The sequence below is a fragment of the Saimiri boliviensis genome, chromosome 14 (assembly GCF_048565385.1).
Source record: "Saimiri boliviensis isolate mSaiBol1 chromosome 14, mSaiBol1.pri, whole genome shotgun sequence".
In the NCBI taxonomy this organism is placed as follows: Eukaryota; Metazoa; Chordata; class Mammalia; order Primates; family Cebidae; genus Saimiri; species Saimiri boliviensis.
The window spans coordinates 55,720,576-55,742,815 of NC_133462.1; the positions used below are offsets into that span (position 1 = coordinate 55,720,576).

A 22,240-nucleotide genomic window follows, 5' to 3' on the forward strand; every position below is an offset into this window, starting at 1 on the left:
TTTCAGCATGTTTTACTGAATGACCATCCTTGCCCTGTTGTTATGCTACCTTCAGTATACATGATATATTATCTTTTTTCTTCTACTTTTAAATTCCAGGGGTATGTGAACAGTTATGTTACATGGGTAAATTGCATGTCACTGAGCCTTAGTGTGCAAATGATACTGTCACCCAGGTAGTGAGCAGAGTACCTGATAGATAGTCTTCTATCTCACACTTCCCTCTGACTCTCCCCCATCAAGCAGTCCCAGTGTCTATTCCCATTTTTGTGTTCGTATGTATTCAGTGTTTAGCTCCCACTCATAAGTGAGAATATGTGATACTTGTTTTTCTGTTCCTGTATTATTTCACTTAGGATAACAGCCTCCAGCTGCATGCACATTACTGTAAATGACCTAATTTCTTTTTTAATGACTGCATCATATTCCATCATGCTTATGTGCTACATTTCCTTTTTTTGAAAACTTTACTTTTATTTTAGGTTTGGGGTACATGTGCAGGTTTGTTATTGAACCCCCAAAATTTGAGACAGGTCTCAAATAATTTAGAAAGTTTATTTTGCCAAAGTTGAGGATGTGCACTTATGACACTGCATCAGGAAGTCCTGACATGTGCCCAAGGTGGTCAGGGCACAGCTTGGTTTTATACATTTTAGGGAGACATGAGACATCAATCAATATATGTAAGAAGTACATGGGTTCAGTCTGGAAAGTCAGGACAAATTGAAGCAAAGGCAGGAAGACCCGAAGTGGGAGGTGGCTTCCAGGTCACAGATAGGTGAGAGACAAACAGTTGCATTGTTTTGAATTTCTGATTAGCCTTTCCAAAAGAGGCATCAGATATGCATTTACCTCAGTGAGCACAGGGATAACTGAATAGAATGGGAGGCAGGTTTGCCCTAAGCAGTTTCCAGCTTGAGTTTTTCTTTTAGCTTACTGGTTTTGGCTGGGACCAGTTTATTTTCCTTTCACAGTTATATAAGTAGACTTGTGTCATGGGGGTTTGTTGTACATATTATTTTGTTAGCCAAGTATTAAGCCTAGTATCCATTAGTTATTCTTCCTGATCCTCTCCCCCCTCCCATCCACATGGATGGAGCTGGAGGCCATTACCCTTAGCAAACCAATAGAGGAACAGAAAACCACCCTCCAGGAGGCCCCAGTGTGTGTTGTTTTTCTCTATGTGTCCATGTGTTCTCATCATTTAGCTCCCACTTATAAGTAAGAACAATGTACATTATTTGGTTTTCTCTCCCTGTGTTAGTTTGCTAAGGATAATGGCCTCCAGCTCCATCCATGTCCCTGCAGAGGTCATGAACTCATTCTTTTTTTATGGCTCCATAGTATTCCATGGTGTATATATGCCACATTTTCTTTATCCTGTCTCATTGGTGGACATTTAAGTTTATTCTGTGTCATTGCTTTTGTGAATATTGCTGCAGTGAACATCATGCTTGCGTCTTTATGACAAAACAATTTCTATTCCTTTGGGCAAATATTAATGAGATTGCTGGGTTGAATGATATTTCTGATTTTAGGTCTTTGAGGAATCACCACACTGTCTTCTAAAATGGTTGAACTAATTTAGACTCCCACCAACAGTGTATAAGCATTCCTTTCTCTCTATAACCTCACCAGCATCTCATTTTTTGACTTTTTCATGATAGCCCTTATGACTCCTGTGAGACAGTATCTCATTGTGGTTTTGATTTGCATTTCTAATTATCAATTACGTTGACATTTTTTCATGTGATTGTTGGCCATATGTATGTCTCCATGGTATGTATGTACCACATTTTCTTTATCCAGTCTACTGTTGATGGATGTCTTGGTTGATTCCATGTCTTTGCTATTGCGAATAGTTCTGTGATGAACATATGAATCCATGTGTCTTTTTGATGGAATGATTTCTTTTCCTTTGGGTATATACCCAGTAGTGGGATTGCTGGATCAAATGGAAGTTCTGTTGTAAATTCTTTGAGAAATCTCCAAATTGATTTTCACAGTGACTGAACTAATTTACATTTCCACCAGCAGCATATAAGTGTTCTCTTTTCTCTGTAACCTTGCCATCATCTGATTTTTGACTTTTTAATAATACCCATTCTGACTAGGGTGAGAGGGTATCTGATTTGCATTTTTTCTGACGTTTAGTGATGATTAATATTTTTTCATAGATTTGTTGGCCATATATGTGTCTTCTTCTTTTGAGAAGTGTCCATATCCTTTGCCCACTTTTTATTGGGGCTGTTTTTTCTTTTTTGAATTGTTTAAGTTCCTAATAGATGCTGGATATTAGACCGTGGTTAGATGCATTGTTTGCAAATATTTTCTCCCATTCTGTAGGTTGTCTGTTTATTCTGTTGATCATTTATTTTGCTGTACAGAAGCCCTTTAGTTTAATTAGGTCCCATTTGTCATTTATTTATTTATTTATTTATTTATTATACTTTAAGTTCTGGGGTACATGTGCACAATGTGCAGGTTTGTTACATAGATATATACATGCATGGTGGTTTGCTGCATCCATTACCCCATCATCTACATTAGGTATTTCTCCTAATCTTATCCCTCCCCAATCCCCCCACCCTCTGCTATCCCTCACCTAGCCACTCTACCACCCGACAGGCCCCAGTGTGTGATGTTCCCTTCCCTGTGTCCATGTGTTCTCGTTGTTCAACACCCACTTACGAGTGAGAACATGCAGTGTTTGGTTTTCCGTTCTTGTGTCAGTTTGCTGAGAATGATGGCTTACAGCTTCATCCATGTCCCTGCAAAGGACATGAACTCATCTTTTTTAATGGCTGCATAGTGTTCCATGGTATATATGTACCACATTTCTTAAATCCAGTCTGTCATCGATGGGCATTTGGGTGGGTTCCAGGTCTTTGCTATTGTAAACAGTGCTGCAATAAACATACATGTGCATGTCTTTATAATAGAATGATTTATAATCCTTTGGATATATACCCAGTAATGGGATTGCTGGCTCAAATAGAATTTCTATTTCTAGATCCTTGAGGAATTGCTACACTGTCTTCCACAATGGTTGAACTAATTTGCACTTCCACCAACAGTGTAAAAGTGTTCCTATTTCTCCAGCATCTGTTGTCTCCTGATTTTTTAATGTTTGCCATTCCAATTGGCATGAGATGCTATCTCAATGTGGTTTTGATTTGCATTTCTCTAATGACCAGTGATGATGACCTTTCTTTAATATGTTTTTTGGCTACATAAATGACTTCTTTTGAGAAGTGTCTGTTCATATCCTTCAGCCACTTTTTGATAGGGTCATTTGTTTTTTTCTTGTAAATTTGTTTAAGTTCTTTGTAGATTCTGGATATTAGCCCTTTGTCAGATGGGTAGATTGTAAAATTTTTTTTTCCATTCTGTTGGTTGCTTGTTCACTCTAATGATAGCATTTCTTTTGCTGTGCAGAAACTCTTTAAGTTTAATTAGATCCCATTTGTCTCTTTTGGTTTTTGTTGCCATTGCTTATGGTGTTTTAGGCATGAAGTCTTGCCTATGCCTATGTCCTGAATGGTTTTGCCTGGGTTTTTCTTCTAGGGTTTTTATGGTGTTAGGTTTTATGTTTAAATCTTTAATCCATCTGGAGTTAATTATTACATAAGGGGTAAGGAAGTGATCCAGTTTCAGCTTTCTGCATATGGCTAGCCAGTTTTCCCAACACCATTTATTAAGCAGGGGATCCTTTCCTCATTGCTTGTTTTTGTCAGGTTTGTCAAAGATCAGATGGGTGTAGATGTGTGGCGTTACTTCTGAGACCTCCGTTCTGTTCCATTGGTCTATATCTGTGTTTTGATACCAGTACCATGCTGTTTCGACTACTGTAGCCTTGTAGTATAATTTGAAGTCAGGTAGCGTGATGCCTCCAGCTTGCCTTTTTTTTTTTTTTTTTTTTTTGCTTAGGACTGTCTTGGGCGGGCTCTTTTTTGGTTCCATTTGAAATTTAAGGTATTTTTTTTCCAATTCTGTGAAGAAAGTTAGTGGTAGCTTGATAAGGATAGCATTGAATCTATAAATTAGTTTGGGCAGTATGGCCATTTTTGCAATATTGGTTCTTCCTAACCATGAGCATGGAATGTTTCTCCGTCTGTTTTGTCCTCTCTTATTTCCTTGAGTAGTGGTTTGTAATTCTCCTTGAAGAGGTCCTTCACGTGTCTTGTTAGTTGCATTCCTAGGTATTTTATTCTCTTTGTAGCAATTGTGAATGGCATTTTGTTCTTGATTTGGCTCTCTTTAAGTCTGTTATTGGTATATAGAAATACTTGTGATTTTTGCACATCGATTTTTGTATCCTGAGACTTTGCTGAAGTTATTTATCAGCTTAAGGAGATTTGGGGCTGAGACAATGGGGTCTTCTGAATATGCAATCATGTTATTTGCAGATAGAGACAATTTGACTTCCTCTTTTCCTAACCAAATACCTTTATTTCTTTTTCTTGCCTGATTGCCCTTGCCAGAACTTCCAATGCTGTATTGGTGAGAGAGGGCATCCTTGTCTTGTGCCAGTTTTCAAAGAGAGTAATTCCAGTTTTTGCCTATTTAGTATGATATTGGCTATGGGTTTATCATAAGTAGCTCTTATTATTTTGAGATACGTTCCTTCAATACCTTGTTTATTGAGAGGTTTTAGCATAAAGGGCTACTGAATTTTGTTGAAGATCTTCTCTGCATGTATTGAGATAATCATGTAGTTTTTGTCTTTGGTTCTGTTTATGTGATGGATTATGTTTATAGATTTGCATATGTTGAACCAGCCTTGCATCGCAGGGATGAAGCATACTTGATAGTGATGGATAAGCTTCTTGATGTGCTGCTGAATTCAGTGTGCCAGTATTTTATTGAGGATTTTCACATCAAAGTTCCTCTTGGATAGTGGTCTGAAATAATCTTTTTTTGTTGTGTTTGCCAGGTTTTGGCATTATGATGATATTTGTCTCATAAAAAAAGTTAGGGAAAATTTGCGCTTTTTGTATTGTGTGGAATAGTTTCAGAAGGAGTGGGACCAGCTTCTCTTTGTATGTCTGGTAGAATTCGGCTGTGAACCCATCTGGTCCTGGACTTTTTTTTGGTAGGCAGGCTATTAATTGCTGCCTCAATTTCAGACCTTGTTATTGGTCTATTCAGGAATTCAACTTCTTCCTGGTTTAGTCTTGTGTGGGTGTAAGTGTCCAGGAATTTATCCATTTCTTCTAGATTTACTGGTTTATGTGTATAGAGGTGTTTATAGTAATCTCTGATAGTTTGTATTTCTGTGGGATTGGTGGTGATATCCCCTTTATCATTTTTTCTTGCATCTATTTGATTCTTCTCTCTTTTTTGTTTTATTAGTCTGCCTAGCAGTCTATTTATTTTGTAGACCTTTTCAATAATATAGCTCCTAGATTTATTGATTTTTTTTGAGGGTTTTTTTGTGTCTCTAGCTCCTTAAGTTCTGCTCTGATCTTTATTATTTCTTTTCTTCTGCTAGCTTTTGAATTTGTTTGATCTTGCTCCTCCAGTTCTCTTAATTGTGACATTAGGGTGTTGATTTTAGATCTTTCCTTGTTTCTCATTTGGGCATTTATTGCTATATATTTCCCTCTAGACACTGCTTTAAATGTGTCCCAGAGATTCTAGTACGTTGTGTCTTTGTTCTCATTGGTTTCAAAGAACATCTTTATTTCCGCCTTCATTTCATTATTTGTCCAGTAGCCATTCAGGAGCAGGTTGTTCAGTTTTCATGTAGTTGTGTGGTTTTGAGTGAGTTTCTTTTTTTATTTTTGAGACGGAGTTTCGCTCTTGTTACCCAGGCTGGAGTGCAATGGCGCGATCTCGGCTCACCACAATCTCTGCCTCCTGGGTTCAGGCAATTCTCCTGCCTCAGCCTCCGGAGTAGCTGGGATTACAGGCACGCGCCACCATGCCCAGCTAATTTTTTGTATTTTTAGTAGAGACGGGGTTTCACCATGTTGACCAGGATGGTCTCGATCTCTCGACCTTGTGATCCACCCGCCTCGGCCTCCCAAAGTGCTGGGATTACAAGCTTGAGCCACCGTGCCTGGCCTTGAATGAGTTTCTTAATCCTCAGTTCTAATTTGATTGCACTGTGGTCTGAGAGATGGTTTGGTTTGATTTTCGTTCTTTTGCAATTGCTGAGGAGTAAGTTACTTCCAATTACATGGTCAGTTTTAGAGTAAATGTGATGTGGTACTGAGAAGAATGTATATTATGTAGATTTGGAGTGGAGAGTTCTGTAGATATCTATTAGGTCCCCTTGGTCCAGATCTGAGTACAAGTCCTTGTTATCCTTGTTAATTTTCTATCTCGTTGATCTGATATTGACAATGGAGTGTTAAAGTCTCCCACTATTATTGTGTGGGAGTCTAAGTCTCTTTGTAGGTCATTAAGACCTTGCTTTATGTATCTGGGTGCTCCTGTATTGGATGCCTATATTTAGGATCATTAGTTCCTCTTGTTGCGTTGATTCCTTTACCATTATGTAATGCCCTTTGTCTCTTTTGATCTTTGTTGGTTTCAAGTCTATTTTATCAGAGACTAGGAATGCAACCCCTGTATTTCTTTGCTCTCCATTTGCTTGGTAAATCTTCCTTCATCCCTTTATTTTTATCCTATGTGTGTCTTTACACGTGAGATGGGTCTCCTGAATACAGCACACCCATAGGTCTTGACTATTTATCCAATTTGCCAGTCTGTGTCTTTTAATTGGGGCATTTAGCCCATTTACATATAAGATTAATATTGCTATGTTTGAATTTGATCCTGCCATTTTGATGCTAGCTGTTGTTTTACCTGTTAGTTGATGTAATTTCTTCATAGTGTCAATGATCTTTACAATCTGGTATGTTTTTTGCTGTGGCTGGTACTGATTGTTCCTTTCCATGTTTAGTGCTTCCTTCAGGAGCTCTTGTAGGGCAGGCCTGGTGGTGAAAAAATCTTTCAGCAGTTGTCTGTAAAGGATTTTATTTCTCCTTCACTTATGAAGCTTATTTTGGCTGGATATGATATTCTAGGTTGAAAATTCTTTTCTTTCAGGATGTTGAATATTGGCCCCCACTCTCTTCTGGCTTGTAGAGTTTCTGCCAAGAGATCTGCTGTGAGTCTAATGGGCTTCCCTTTGTGGGTAACCCGACCTTTCTCTCTGGCTGTCCTTAGCATTTTTTTTTTTAATTTCAACCCTGGTGAATCTCACAATTACATGCCTTGGGGTTGCTCTTCTTGAGGAGTATCTTTGTGGTGTTCTCTGTATTTCCTGGATTTGAATGTTGACCTGCCTTGCTAGGTTGCGTGAGTTCTCCTGGATAATATCCTGAAGAGTGTTTTCCAACTTGGTTTCCTTCTCCCCATCACATTCAGGTATACTGATCAAATGTAGATTAGGTCTTTTCACATATTTCTTCTCCCATATTTCTTGAAGGCTTTATTCATTTCTTTTCACTCTTTTTTCTCTAATCTTACCTTGTGGTTTTATTTCATTGAGTTGGTCTTCAATCTCTGATATCCTTTTTTCTGCTTGATTGATTCAGCAATTGAAACTTGTGTATGCTTAATGAAGTTCTCGTGCTGCATTTTTCAGCTCCATCAAGTTGTTTATATTCTTCTCTATGCCGGTTATTGTAGTTTTTGTTGCAGTTGCTTTTGGGGACTTTGTTATAAATTCTTTCCCAAGGCTGATATCCAGAATTGTATTTCCTAGGTTTTCTTCTAGGGTTTTTATTGGTTTAAGTCTTACATTTAAGTCGTTAATCCATCTTGAGTTAATTTTTTGTATATGGTGAAAGCAAAGTGTCCAATTTTAATCTTCTGCACTGACCATTTATTGAATAGTGTATCCTTTTCTCATTGTTACTGTCAACTATGTCAAAGATTAGGTGGTTTTAGATGTGTGGCTTTATTTCACAGTTTCCTACCCTGTTCCATTTGTCTAAGTAGTAGACATCAAGTATCTTATATGTGTGATTCTGTTTCTAGTATTTCTTTCTATTCTGTTGGTCCATTTGTCTATTTTTGAGCTTTGCACTGTATCAGTAGGTGACATCTGAATATCTAGAAGGGAAATCCTCCTTTTTTGTTAGTGATTTGAACATTATTTATTCCAGTCTGTAGCTTGTCTTTTTATTCTCTTAACAGGATTTTTGTTTTGTTTTGTTTTGCTTTGTTTTGTTTTTTTGAGATGGAGTTTCGCTCTTGTTACCCAGGCTGGAGTGCAATGGCGCGATCTCAGCTCACAGCAACCTCCGCCTCCTGGGTTCAGGCAATTCTACTGCCTCAGCCTCCTAAGTAGCTGGGATTACAGGCACGCGCCACCATGCCCAGCTAATTTTTGTATTTTTAGTAGAGACGGGGTTTTACCATGCTGACCAGGATGGTCTCGATCTCTTGACCTCGTGATCCACCCGCCTCGGCCTCCCAAAGTGCTGGGTTTACAGGCTTAAGCCACCGTGCCCAGCCAACAGGATTTTTTTGTATAACAGAAGTATTTCATTTTTATGGAATCCAGTTATTGTTTTTCTTTTATGGATTGTGCTTTTACTGTCATATCAAAGTACTCTAAAGTTTTTTTAATTTTTCATTCTAAATTTTGACCTATGATGCATTTTGTGTTAATTCTCATTTCAGGTTTGAGGGTTAGGTCAGTGTTCACTTTTTTTGCATATAGATGTCCAATAATTCTGACACTATTTGTGGGGAAAAAAAACTATGGTTTCCACATTAAAATGTCTTTGCACCTTTGTCATAAATCAGTTGGTCACATGCATGTTGATCTTCTGAACTATATTCTGTTTCGCTAATACATGTGTCTGCACCTTCCCCAATACCACAGGTTCTTGATTTCTGCAGCTTTATATTAAGCCTTAATGGATATTGTGATTCTTCCAATTTTATTCTTTTTTCAAAATGAGTTGGGATTTTCTAGTTGCTTTGTCTTTCCAGTTAAGTTTTACATGCATGTTTTCTATATCCTAAAAAAGTACTGTCAAATTTTGATTAGAATTACATCACATTTACAGATATTTTGAGGTGAACTGATACCTTTACTGTGTTAATTATTCTGGTTCACAAAGGTGGTATATATCTCTCCATTTATTTAGATCTTTGAGTTGTTCATCATCAGCTTTTTGTTAGTTTATACCTCTGTATATTATTTATTTTGGAGCTATTATAAGTAGTATTGGTTTTTGATTTCAGTTCCTATTTGTTTCTTTTTTATAGACATTCATTTTTATGTGTTAATCCTTTAATTTATAACATGGTTAACTATTAATCCTGTTTTAAAAACTCACTTATTTCTGTGAAGTTTTTATGTTTGTTATTGTTTTAGATTCTTTGAGATTTTCTACATAGTCATGTTGTCTGCCTTTTTTTCAATTTAAATTTTTTTAATATCCCCCCCCCCACGCTTTATTTTATTGGCCGAGAATTGCAGTATGTTGTTAAATAGGAATAGTAAGTTTCAATATCCTTGCCTTGTTCTCAATTTAGAACACATTAAGTATGATATAAGCTGTAATTCTCTTGTAGATGCCTTTTATCAGGTTGAAGGAGTCTTTGTTTCTTAGCTTAGAGTTTTATCGTTATAGATTTGGGTTTCATTAAATACTTTTTCTGCTTCAGTGGATATATTGACAATTATTGGGTTTCTAATCTTACAGTTGAACTTACATTCCAAGGATAAAATTCAAATATTAGTGATGTATTTTTTATATATATTTAAATTTTATCAATTCCATTTACTAGTACGTTACTGAAGAGTTTTGCATCTGTGTAATGAGTTGAGAAGTTTCAACATTCTTTTATGTTTTCTAGAAGAGATTGTTGACAATTGGTATTAATTTATCTTTAATTATTTTATAGAACTCATCAGTGGTGCTATATTAGGGTGGAAATTTCTATTTTATTTTTTCCTTTTTTTTTACTTAATTGTGCATATTCATAAAGTACATAGTGATGTTTTGATACATATACTGTATAGTGATTACATTAGGACAGTTAGCATATTCATCATCTCAAACATTATTTTTCTCCAGACTTTTTTTCCTTAGAGACGGGGTTTTGTTTTGTCACCCATGCTGGAGTGCAGTGGTGCAAACACCGCTCACTGCAGCCTTAATCACCTAGGCTCAAACCATCTTCCCACCTCAGCCTCCCAAGTAACTGAGACTACAGGCATGTACCACCACACTCAACTAATTTTTATATTTTGTGTGGAGATGGGGTCTCACTAAGTTGCCCAGGCTGGTCTCGTACTTCTGGGCTCAAGTGATCCTCTCACCTTGGCCTCCCAAAGTGCTAGTAGTATAGGTGTGAGCTGCTTTACCTGGCCAGATTCTGTTTTTCAAATTTGTATAGGACTCTTTTTTTTTTTTTTTTATGAGTTTTGGCAGTTTCTAATTTTCAAGGAATTGGTCTATTTCATCCATGTTGTTGAATTTACATATGTAAATTCAAAGTATGTCTTTAATATCCTTTTGATGCCTGGGGAGTCTGTAGTGATATTTCTTTTTTCTTCCTGATATTGATAATTTGTATCTTCTCTTTTCTTCTTTGTCAGTCTTGCTAGAGTTTTAGTTCTCTTGATCTTTTCAGAGGGCAACCTTTTGGCTCCATGGGTCTCTGCTTGGTCTTTATTATTTCTTGTTTGTTTGATTAATTTTGCTTTTCTTTTATTAGTAGTATACTTTAAGTTCTGGTTAATTTTGCTTTTCTTTTATTAGTCGTATACTTTAAGTTCTGGGGTACATGTGCAGAACATGCAGATTTGTTACATAGGTATGCTGTACCATGGTGGCTTGCTGCATCCATCTCTCTGTCATCTACATTAGATATTTCTTCTAATGCTATACCTCCCCTAACCTCTCACTCCCTGCTACCCTTCTCCTAGTTCCTCACCCCGTGACAGGCCCCAGTGTGTGATGTTCCCCTCCCTGTGCCCATGTGTTCTCATTGTTCAACATTGACTTATGAGTGAGAACATGCAGTCTTTGGTTTTCTGTTCTTGTGCTTTTCTTTTTATAGTTTCTTTAAGTATAATCTTGACTAACAGATTTGAGTTCTTTTACTTTTAATGTAACCCAGTAATGGTATAAATTTTCTTCTAAGTACAGGTTTAGCCACCTACTACAGATTTTGATATAGTATATTTTTGTTTTCATTTAGTTGAGATATTTTTAATTTTTCTTGAGTTTTTTTATGATTTAAAGTTTCAGAATATGTTATTTGCTTTCTAAGTGTTTAGAGATTTTCCTATTATTTTTCTGTTGGTGACTTTGTTCAATTCCATTATGACCAGAGCACAGACTGTGATTTCAGTTATCTCCTATTTGATAAAGTTCAGTTTATGACCCAGAATATGGTCTGTTATGGTCAGGGATTGTCATATATGCAGGCCAAATTTGGCCTACTATGTGTTTTTGTAAATAGAGTTTTTTAGAATATGGCCACAACTATTTGTTTATGTATTATTTGGGAGTGTTTTTGTACTGCAATAGCAGAAATGACTTGCTTTGACAGAATTGGTACACAAAGCTAATATTTGCTGTCTTGGCTGTCATCTCCATTCTGCTATTGTGCCATACCAGTGAATTTTTATTTTGGTTAGTGTGTTTTTCAGTTCTACTATTCTCACATGGTTCTTACCTCATATCTTTGATGTCTTTACTGAGATATTTAATCTGCCCATTAGTTTCAACATGTTGGGACATTTTTACTTTATCTGCTCTAAAGTCTTCATCAGTTAATTCCAATTCCAGTATCTTTGTCATCTCATCATTAGCATCTGTTGATTGTCCTTTTTTGTGCAAGTTGAAATGTTTCTGTTATGTTGTATGACAAAATATTTTTAATTGCATTCTGGAAATTTAATGTTATGAGACTCTATGTTTTGTTTAAATCCTCTGGAGAATGTTGATATTTTAGTTTTAGCAGCTAATTCACCTGATTGAGTTCAGGCCACAAGTTCTCATCAGCCTTCCATGGGTGTAGTTTCAATGTCAGCTCCTTTTTGAAAGCCTTATAGTGATATTTGTATTATATCAGTTTCATTATGTAACATCCAGTAGCCAGTCTGTGATCTAGATTGTGATCTGTATGTTACTCAGTTCTTAAAGTCTATAGCCTATGTGGTCTAGATTCACACTATGCACAGCATGGTGATGAACTTAGAAATTAATAAACAACATTATCAGATTGTTTCCCTGAGCTCCCAAGTCCCTACAATCTCCCTAGTACCCTCTAGTTTCTTAGGGCTGCACTGTTTCATCCTTTGACCAGAAAACTGAAGATTTAGTTACACTGCTCTATTGCATTCTTTCCTTGACTGTGACCATATCTCAGCACAGCAGGGCCAAGCAGAGAAACTTTTGTGAGAGGAAAAGCAAAGTATGGTCACAGGTTGTAGTTACTGGGAGAGATGAAGAATTGGGCTGTTAGTGCAATCAACCTACTACAGATATCTGTGGTAGAGAGAACACTTGATTTTGGTTTAATAATCTAGATCCTAATATCAGTTATTTTTATTTGCTGTGGGACTTTGCAAAAAGTTTTATAACGTGAGTGTTCCTTTAAGTGAAGAAAGAATGCCAACTTACTATATTTTTGTGAGAATAAGTGAGAAAATTGCATGTAATGTACTCCTTAGTAAAAGCTATTTATTTTTGGGAACTGTATGACAATGGTGAAAAAATTGCTATTGTAATAAGCAGAACTGTTAGGAGGGGAGATGAACTTATCTTCCATGTTATATATCAACATTAAGTAACATTTCAGCAATGGGATAGTAATAGTAATTTAGAAAAGGTGATTATTGAAGTATGGAGTCTGTACACACTGATTTTTCAATTTCATAGTCTGAGGATTTTACATAGAAATGTCTGTTGGGTGTGGGAGCTCAAAAGAAAAATAATGTCTGCATTTCCGAGTACATTTCTGCTTTACTTTGCCCTATTTTAAAGCAGCTTAATACTTTATGTAGTTTCTCATTTTCAAAATATGTTTGTACAAATAAGTTTAACTGTTGTTGGATAAATGTTTTAATCACTTGTGCATCTCTTTTTGGTAAGAGAAACAATATGTATACAATCAAGTTCTTGTCAGGTTGAAGAGTACAAAGAAAACCTCACGTAACTCTTAGTAGAGAAAGGCAATAAAATTTGTGTGTAAAAGGTCGGGTAAAGGGATGCGCATGTTCTCCTTAAGCCTCCTCACCCATGGGAAGTGTGCTTAGGGCAGTCATAGCTGCAAGCAAACTCGATGCTGCTATAGGAGACTGAGGTAGCCAGTTCCTGTATTACTCTACTTTTATGTGAGAATAAGTAAGATGTAATAGAGAACAATCTCTTCATGCCACCCCCAATCTTAGTAATGTTTGGAATGCTTGTACAAAGGAATAATCTTACTGCTAAAACATCTAGAGCTTTATTAGCCTGGGACCATTTTAGATACCAGCAACTGGAATTAGCTTGAGATTTTGTAGTTCATTTTATTGAGCCAACATATTATCAGGTTAACCATTGTAATCATGGCTTTTCAAAAGACAAAAGTTTTGTCATTTCTCAAATTCTGCTTTTCTAGAATTCTGCTTTTAAGCCATGTGTTTATAGTTCCTAAATTTGAGAAAAGGAAGTAATTTTATTCTTAATGAGAATAAGGACTCTGAGAGTGACCTGGTTCATTTATTCCTAAATTCCTATGTTTGTATTATCAAGCCTGTAATGTGATGATGCAGGACACTTCATATAAACAGTTTCTAGTCATTATAAGATAGCTTAGAAACCTTAAAATAAGGGGACCATATAAGGCCCAGAAATAAACTCATAGGAAATTACTTAGAATCAATAGATAGCAAAGAATATTACAGTTTTGTTTTGACTTTTGTTTCTAATATAACATAACTTTGCTTATGTTTCTTATAACTTTGGAATACAAATGCAGTATATAAATATAATGAGGATTTGGATAGATTTTTGAATTGATCAATGTAAAAACTAAACTAAAAACAAAAGAAACAGATATCTTGCAAAAAAATGCAAACAATGATTAGTTTTCTAATTCAATGTGTTTATTTTTAAGAAGAATGTTAGAAAAAATTGGTATTTCAAAACTGTTAAATATAGAAAGCTATGCCTATTTTATTTTTTTATCCTTTCTTACCTTTTCCAGGGATATTGGAGAAGATATTCTACTAGAAAAAGATTTCTGAAATTGAAATATTATTCAATCGTCCTGCAATCTAGGATAAGAATGATAATTGCTGTTACGTGTTATAAACGATATCTTTGGGCTACAGTTACAATTCAGAGGCATTGGCGTGCTTCTTTAAGAAGAAAACAAGATCAACAACGATATGAAAAGCTAAAATCATCATCTCTTATCATCCAGGCTATGTTCAGAAGATGGAAGCAACGCAAAATGCAATTACAAGTAAAAGCCACAATAACATTGCAAAGAGCTTTTAGAGAATGGCATCTAAGGAAACGAGCTAAAGAAGAAAAATCTGCTATTGTCATACAATCATGGTATAGAATGCATAAACAATTACGGAAATACGTTTATGTTAGATCTTGTGTTGTTATCATTCAGAAAAGATTTCGGTGCTTTCAAGCCCAAAAGTTATATAAAAGAAGAAAAGAGTCCATACTAACGATCCAGAAGTACTACAGAGCATATCTGAAAGGAAAGATTGAGCGCACCAACTATTTGCAGAAACGAGCTGCAGCCATTCAATTACAAGCTGCTTTTAGGAGACTGAAAGCTCATAATTTACATAGACAAATTAGAGCTGCTTGTGTTATTCAGTCATATTGGAGAATGAGACAAGACAGAGTTCGATTTTTAAACCTTAAGAAGATTATTATCAAATTGCAGGCACACGTAAGAAAACATCAACAATTACGGAAATACAAGAAGATGAAGAAAGCAGCTGTTATAATTCAAACTCATTTCCAAGCTTACATTTTTGCAAGGAAAGTTCTAGCATCTTACCAGAAAACACGCTCTGCTGTCATTGTTCTACAGTCTGCATATAGAGGGATGCAAGCCAGGAAAATGTATATTCACATCCTCACATCTGTGATAAAGATTCAATCATATTATCGTGCTTATGTTTCTAAAAAGGAATTTTTGAGCCTAAAAAATGCTACAATAAAATTGCAGTCAATTGTTAGGATGAAACAAACACGTAAGCAATATTTGCATTTAAGAGCAACTGCACTGTTTATCCAGCAATGCTACCATTCCAAAAAACTGGCTGCACAAAAGAGAGAAGAGTATATGCAGATGCGGGAATCTTGTATCAAACTGCAAGCTTTTGTTAGAGGATACCTGGTCCGAAAGCAGATGAGGTTGCAAAGGAAAGCTGTTATTTCACTACAGTCTTATTTCAGAATGAGAAAGTCTCGGCAGTACTATCTGAAAATGTATAAAGCAGTTATTATCATTCAGAATTACTATCACTCATACAAGGCACAGGTTAATCAGAGGAAGAACTTTTTGCAGGTCAAAAAGGCAGCTACTTGCTTGCAAGCAGCTTACAGAGGTTATAAAGTACGCCAGCTAATCAAACAACAATCTGTAGCTGCTGTTAAAATTCAGTCTGCTTTTAGAGGCTATAGTAAAAGGGTAAAATATCAATCTGTACTTCAATCTATTATAAAGATTCAGAGATGGTACAGGGCGTATAAGACTCTTCATGGTATAAGAACACATTTTTTGAAGACAAAGGCAGCTGTGATTTCTCTCCAGTCTGCTTATCGTGGCTGGAAGGTTCGGAAACAGATTAGAAGGGAACATCAAGCTGCAATGAAGATTCAGTCTGCTTTTAGAATGGCCAAGGCCCAGAAACAGTTTAGATTGTTTAAAACAGCAGCATTAGTCATCCAGCAACATTTGAGAGCATGGACTGCAGGAAGGAAGCAACGTATGGAGTATATTGAACTCCGTCATTCAGTACTGATGCTTCAATCTATGTGGAAGGGAAAAGCACTGAGAAGACAGCTTCAAAGGCAACATAAATGTGCTGTCATCATACAGTCATACTATAGAATGCATGTGCAACAGAAGAAGTGGAAAATCATGAAAAAAGCTGCTCTTCTGATTCAAAAGTATTATAGAGCTTACAGTATTGGAAGAGAACAGCATTGTTTATATTTGAAAACAAAAGCAGCTGTAGTAACTTTACAGTCAGCTTATCGTGGTATGAAAGTGAGAAAAAGAATAAAGGATTGCAACAAAGCAGCAATCACTATACAGTCGAAATACAGAGCTTACAAAACCAAAAAGAAATATGCAGCCTATAGAGCTTCAGCTATTATAATTCAGAGATGGTATAGAAGTATTAAAATTACAAACCATCAGTATAAGGAGTATCTTAATTTGAAGAAGACAGCAATTAAAATCCAGGCTGTTTATAGAGGTATCAGAGTTAGAAGACATATTCAATGCATGCACCGGGCAGCCACTTTTATTAAAGCCATGTTTAAAATGCATCAGTCAAGAATAAGGTACCATACAATGAGAAAAGCAACTATAGTTATTCAAGTAAGATATAGAGCATATTATCAGGGGAAAATGCAGCGTGAAGATTACCTGAAATTTTTGAAAGCTGTTAATGTCCTTCAGGCAAACTTTAGAGGAGTAAGAGTGAGACGGACTCTAAGAAAGTTACAGATTGCAGCAACAGTCATTCAGTCAAACTACAGAAGATATAGACAGCAAACATATTTTAATAAGTTAAAGAAAATAACAAAAACAGTACAGCAAAGATACCGGGCAGTGAAGGAAAGAAACATACAATTTCAAAGGTATAACAAACTGAGGCATTCTGTAATACATATTCAGGCTATTTTTAGGGGAATGAAAGTTAGAAGACATTTAAAAACGATGCATATAGCTGCAACCCTCATTCAGAGGAGATTCAGAACTCTAATGATGAGAAGAAGATTTCTGTCTCTGAAGAAAACTGCCATTTGGATTCAGAGAAAATATCGGGCACATCTTTGTACAAAGCATCACTTACAGTTCCTTCGATTACAAAATGCAGCTATTAAAATCCAGTCATCATACAGAAGATGGGTGGTAAGGAAAAAGATGCGAGAGATGCATAGGGCTGCTACTTTCATCCAGGCTACTTTCAGAATGCACAGGGTACACATGAGATATCAGGCTTTGAAACAGGCCTCAGTCGTGATCCAGCAGCAATACCAAGCAAATAGAGCTGCAAAACTGCAGAGGCAGCATTATCTCAGACAAAGACACTCTGCTGTGATCCTTCAGGCTGCATTCAGGGGCATGGAAACTAGAAGACGTTTGAAGAGTATGCATTCCTCTGCAATCCTTATTCAGAGTAGGTTTAGATCACTACTGGTGAGGAGAAGATTCATTTCCCTCAAAAAAGCTGCTATTTTTATTCAGAGGAAATACCGAGCCACCATTTGTGCCAAACATAACTTGCACCAATTCTTGCAGTTACGAAAGGCAGCCGTTACAATACAGTCATCTTACAGAAGACTGATGGTCAAGAAGAAGTTACAAGAAATGCATAGGGCTGCAGTTCTCATTCAGGCTACTTTCAGGATGCACAAAACATATATTACATTTCAGACTTGGAAACATGCCTCAATTCTAATTCAGCAACATTATCGAACATATAGAGCTTCAAAATTGCAAAGAGAAAATTATACCAAACAGTGGCATTCTGCTCTAATTATTCAGGCTGCATATAGAGGAATGAAAGCAAGACAACTTTTAAGGGAAAAACGCAAAGCTGCTATCATAATACAAAGCACATACAGAATGTATAGGCAGTATTGTTTATACCAAAATCTTCAGTGGGCTACAAAAATTATACAAGAAAAATATAGGGCTAATAAAAAGAAGCACAAAGCACTTCAACACAATGAACTTAAGAAAGCAGAGGCTTGTGTTCAAGCAAGTTTTCAGGACATGAACATAAAAAAACTGATTCAGGAACAGCACCAGACTTCCCTTACTATTCAGAAGCATTGTAATGCCTTTAAAATAAAGAAGCAGTATCTCCACCTTAGAGCACCAGTAGTTTCTATTCAAAGAAGATACAGAAAACTAACTGCAGTGCATACCCAAGCAGTTATTTGTATACAGTCTTATTACAGAGGCTTTAAAGTACGAAGGGATATCCAAAATATGCACCTGGCTGCCACACGAATTCAGTCATTATATCGAATGCACAGGGCCAAAGTTGATTATCAAACAAAGAAAACTGCCATTGTGGTTATACAGAATTATTATAGGTTGTATGTTAGAGTAAAAACAGAAAGAAATAGTTTTTTAGCAGTTCAGAAATCTGTACGAACTATTCAGGCTGCTTTTAGAAGCATGAAAGTTAGACAAAAATTGAAAAACTTATCCCAGGAAAAGATGGCAGCTATTGTGAGCCCGTCTGCTGTCTACTGTTACAGAATTGAAGCTCAATCTGAAGCTGTTGGAAGTGAGGGTGTTATAATTCAAGAGTGGTATAAAACTTCTTGTCTTGCTCATTCACAGGAAGCAGAGTATCATTCTCAAAGTAGGGCTGCAGTAACCATTCAAAAGGCTTTTCGTAGAATGATCACAAGAAAACTGGAAACACAGAAATGTGCTGCCCTACGGATTCAGTTCTTCCTTCAGATGGCTGTGTATCGAAGAAGATTTGTTCAGCAGAAAAGAGCTGCTGTCACTTTACAGCATTATTTTAGGACGTGGCAAACCAGAAAACAGTTTTTACTCTATAGAAAAGCAGCAGTGGTTTTACAAAATCACTACAGAGCATTTCTGTCTGCAAAACATCAAAGACAAGTTTACTTACAGATCAGAAGCAGTGTTATCATTATTCAAGCTAGAACCAAAGGATTTATACAGAAACGGAAGTTTCAGAAAATTAAAAATAGCACCATAAAAATTCAGGTATTTCTCTATTTAAATATAAAACTTTCAGTCTTTGTTTTGACCAATATTTGCTAGAATGTATAAAATGAGCTTAAGCAGGTCATAAAGAGTAATACTTAGTTGAGGTGACCATTTATCTTCCAAAGTGGAACATTTTTGAGAGTGGGAAATGGCACCAATAGGTCAGCCAAGACAACACAGACCTGGGATTGTTCTGGCCATGGTCACCTTACCCTGTGTGTCGTGCATTTCAGTATGTGTTAATTGTAGCACTCTTCGAAGAACTTTGAGAAAATGGGAGCTCTATATTTGGCAAAGTTATTTCTTTAAGTAGAAAATATAAGCTAAGATGAAGTATTATTTGGCATAATATAGGCAAAATAGAATAACTCCGTTCCTCTAATCTGTTAACCAGAGCTGCTTGCTGCTTAGCCTACTAGACATACTTTATTCCGAGTGTTTAGTAGTTTTGCCTTCCAAAACACTTTTATATTGTTTCATCTATTTGCCAAATGTGTGAGGAATGTACAGTATTAATCTGTTTTAAAATATGAGGGAGATGATACAGGGTAAGTACCTTGGCCAGTGTTGCACAGAGGCAATTCCAGGAACTGAATCTAAGTACTTGAGCTATTTCTGTTCTACTTGCAAAAACCTGGGCTTTAACCCAGATGTGATATGTTCATATCTTGCTGGATTACTGTTAAGTTTAGAAATAAATATTTAATTCAAGAAATGTCAAGTGCTAAAAATGTGCCAAAAATGGTAGCAGGTGTTATAAATAGACAATGAGTAAGATATACTTAGTTGCTGTCCTCAAGGAACTTAATTGAACAAGGAAGTGTAATTATAATACAACATGAGAAGTGTATGTTTCAGGAAACACAGAATGGGAAATTAAGCTAGTCTCTGTGGTCAGAGGCTTATCAGAATGAGTAACATCTAAATTGAAATGTTACGCTGAAGCATGAATTGGAAGTAAAATGCCAAGTAAAATGTATAGAAGGACATTCCAATTACAAGAGATAACATGGAAAAATCCAAAAACTAGAAACAATAAAAAGTGATATGGGACCAGGTTGGCAATAGAGGGAGTAAGACTGTGGATAGACCTTTAAGACAGAAAAAAGGTTAGTCTTTATGCTCTAGACAAATAGAAGTTCTAGAGGACTTTAAACGGGAGAAGACCACAATCATTTTTATTAAAAAAAAAAAAAATCCCTGTAGGAATGTGGAAGATAGACTGGAAAAAGGAGCAAGACTAGAAGCAGGTAGACCAAATGAAAGTAGGCAGTAAGCTAGGTGAGAAAGAGTTATAGTTTGGCGTAGATTTGTGACAGTGGGATTGTCAGTTGATATGACATAAACAAGGAGACAGACCATGTTGATGGCTTAAGTGACTCTGCAGAGTGACTCCCTCACACCCTGACATAGGGAATAAAGAGAGAAGGGTAGGTTTTGAGACTGATGATGAATTCAGTTTGGAGTACATAAGGTCTGAAGTATCGAGCAGATAACCCCCTTGAAATATATCTAGTAAGGCAGTTGACTGTGTTAGATAAACACAGTCAGGAGTTCAGGAGAGCAGTGTGAATTTTAGAATTTGATTTGTACATTGTTGGCATACACTGATAATTAAAGTTGTGGGAATAATGAGATCACCACCAAGGAACAACACATAAGATGAGTGAATGAAGAGGGCCTTGGACTTGAACCCTGGAAAACTTCAAAATTCACAGACATTGAGGTGTTAAGAGGGAAAGAAGAAAGCTAAGAGATATAATACCAAAAAACTAACGTTTGAAAGAGGAAAGGTGTGTTTAAATTCCAAATGCTACTGAGAAGTTCAGAATTGAAAGGTGTTTATGGGATGGATGTATTAGTTACGGTTTTATTCACCTGAAATGATTGAATAGCCAAAATAATGATCTTAAAAACATTTTTTGTTTTTATCTTATATAATTACATAATAAAATTGTATTTTACACGTGTAATTTTTAGCATATGCCAGTGGTCTCAAACTACTTCATGTTCGAATCATCTGGAATTCAAAAAAATACTCCTACCTTTAGATATTCTAATTGATATAGGAAGCAACCAAGTAGGTGTGGGATTTTTGAAAAGCTCTCCAGGTGACTGATAAGCAGCGAAGTGTGGGAACCACTGAGATGTAGTATATATTACTGAATACTTTGTGTGTGTGTGTGTGTGTGTGTGTGTGCGTGTGTGTGTGTGTGTGAACTTCTCGATAGCATTTGGAATTTGAGCACACTTTGTTTCCTCTCAACCCTTGGTTTCTTGATCCCATAATCCCTTAGCTGTTTTCTTTCCCTCTTAACACCATGTTGGCTTCTCTGGTCTATACATTTTGATGTTTTTCAGGGCTATATATATATATACATGTGTAAATATATATATATGTATATATATAAAATTTTCTCATTAAAACTTTGTTTTAATGGGTCTCAAAATTCTATGGCAGATTTTTGGTCAAGTTGTTTTCATTAGAAAGTATGGATTTTTAAAACTAATAACTTAAAACTGCCACAAGCAAAACAAAACCACCAAAGTGGTCCATAAAACATTCTCCTTTCCTCTTGAAGATTTTATGATGCATTGTTACTAACCAGTCTTTTACCGTTAAAATTAAATGGCCAGTTGAAACAAACAGTTCTGAGATGTTCTGCTACCACTGATTAAGAATAGGGTGGCAGGTATTAGGGATACACAAAAATAATGTATTCAGGTTTACGTAGAAACCACATACAATATACTCTGAATGAGCCAAGGATATCTCAGAGTAATTTTGACCATGTGTAATTATTGTATTATCAACTGAATTTAGAACCTAATCTTACTATAAGTTGGGCCAGTAGTATTTGTTGTAGAGATGTTGGAGTCAAATAGACTTGGGTTCAAATCTTGACTTTATCACGTAACAGCTATATGCTAGCAAGTCCTTCTGAATCTCAATTTCGGGTTTTCCCCCTTTTTTTTTTTTTTATAAAATAGATAACCATTTCACCAGATATTTATAAATATTAAGTAAGACAACTCTGCCACTTATTAACCTGTGTGACATCAACAAGTTATTCAATTTCTCTAGGCTTTGATTTTCTTATCTCTAAATTAGAGATAATAGTATTATCTACCCCTGTTATTATAAGGACTAATCTTTTTAGTGCTTAGTTCAGTAAGTTGTCACCGTCGTGTAAACTTTTAGTCTGCCTGAAGGTTATCAAAATCAAAAATCTGACAGTCCTATCACAGGAGCTCTCAGGATTCTTCTGCAGGCTGAACATAAAACCCAAAGTGAATA

General features: G+C 36.1%; 1 protein-coding gene across 2 annotated transcripts in view; it reads left to right on the forward strand.

Moving 5' to 3' along the window:
- ASPM (assembly factor for spindle microtubules) overlaps window positions 1–22,240 on the forward strand; it is a 63,737-nt gene that overhangs the window by 29,281 nt on the left and 12,216 nt on the right. Inside the window, 1 exon segment of one of the 2 annotated variants that reach the window (NM_001279984.1) lies at window positions 14,182–18,939. The exons of the other annotated variant lie outside the window; for it this stretch is intronic. Coding sequence (NP_001266913.1) covers window positions 14,182–18,939 — 4,758 coding nt within the window. 2 annotated transcript variants of the gene reach the window in all.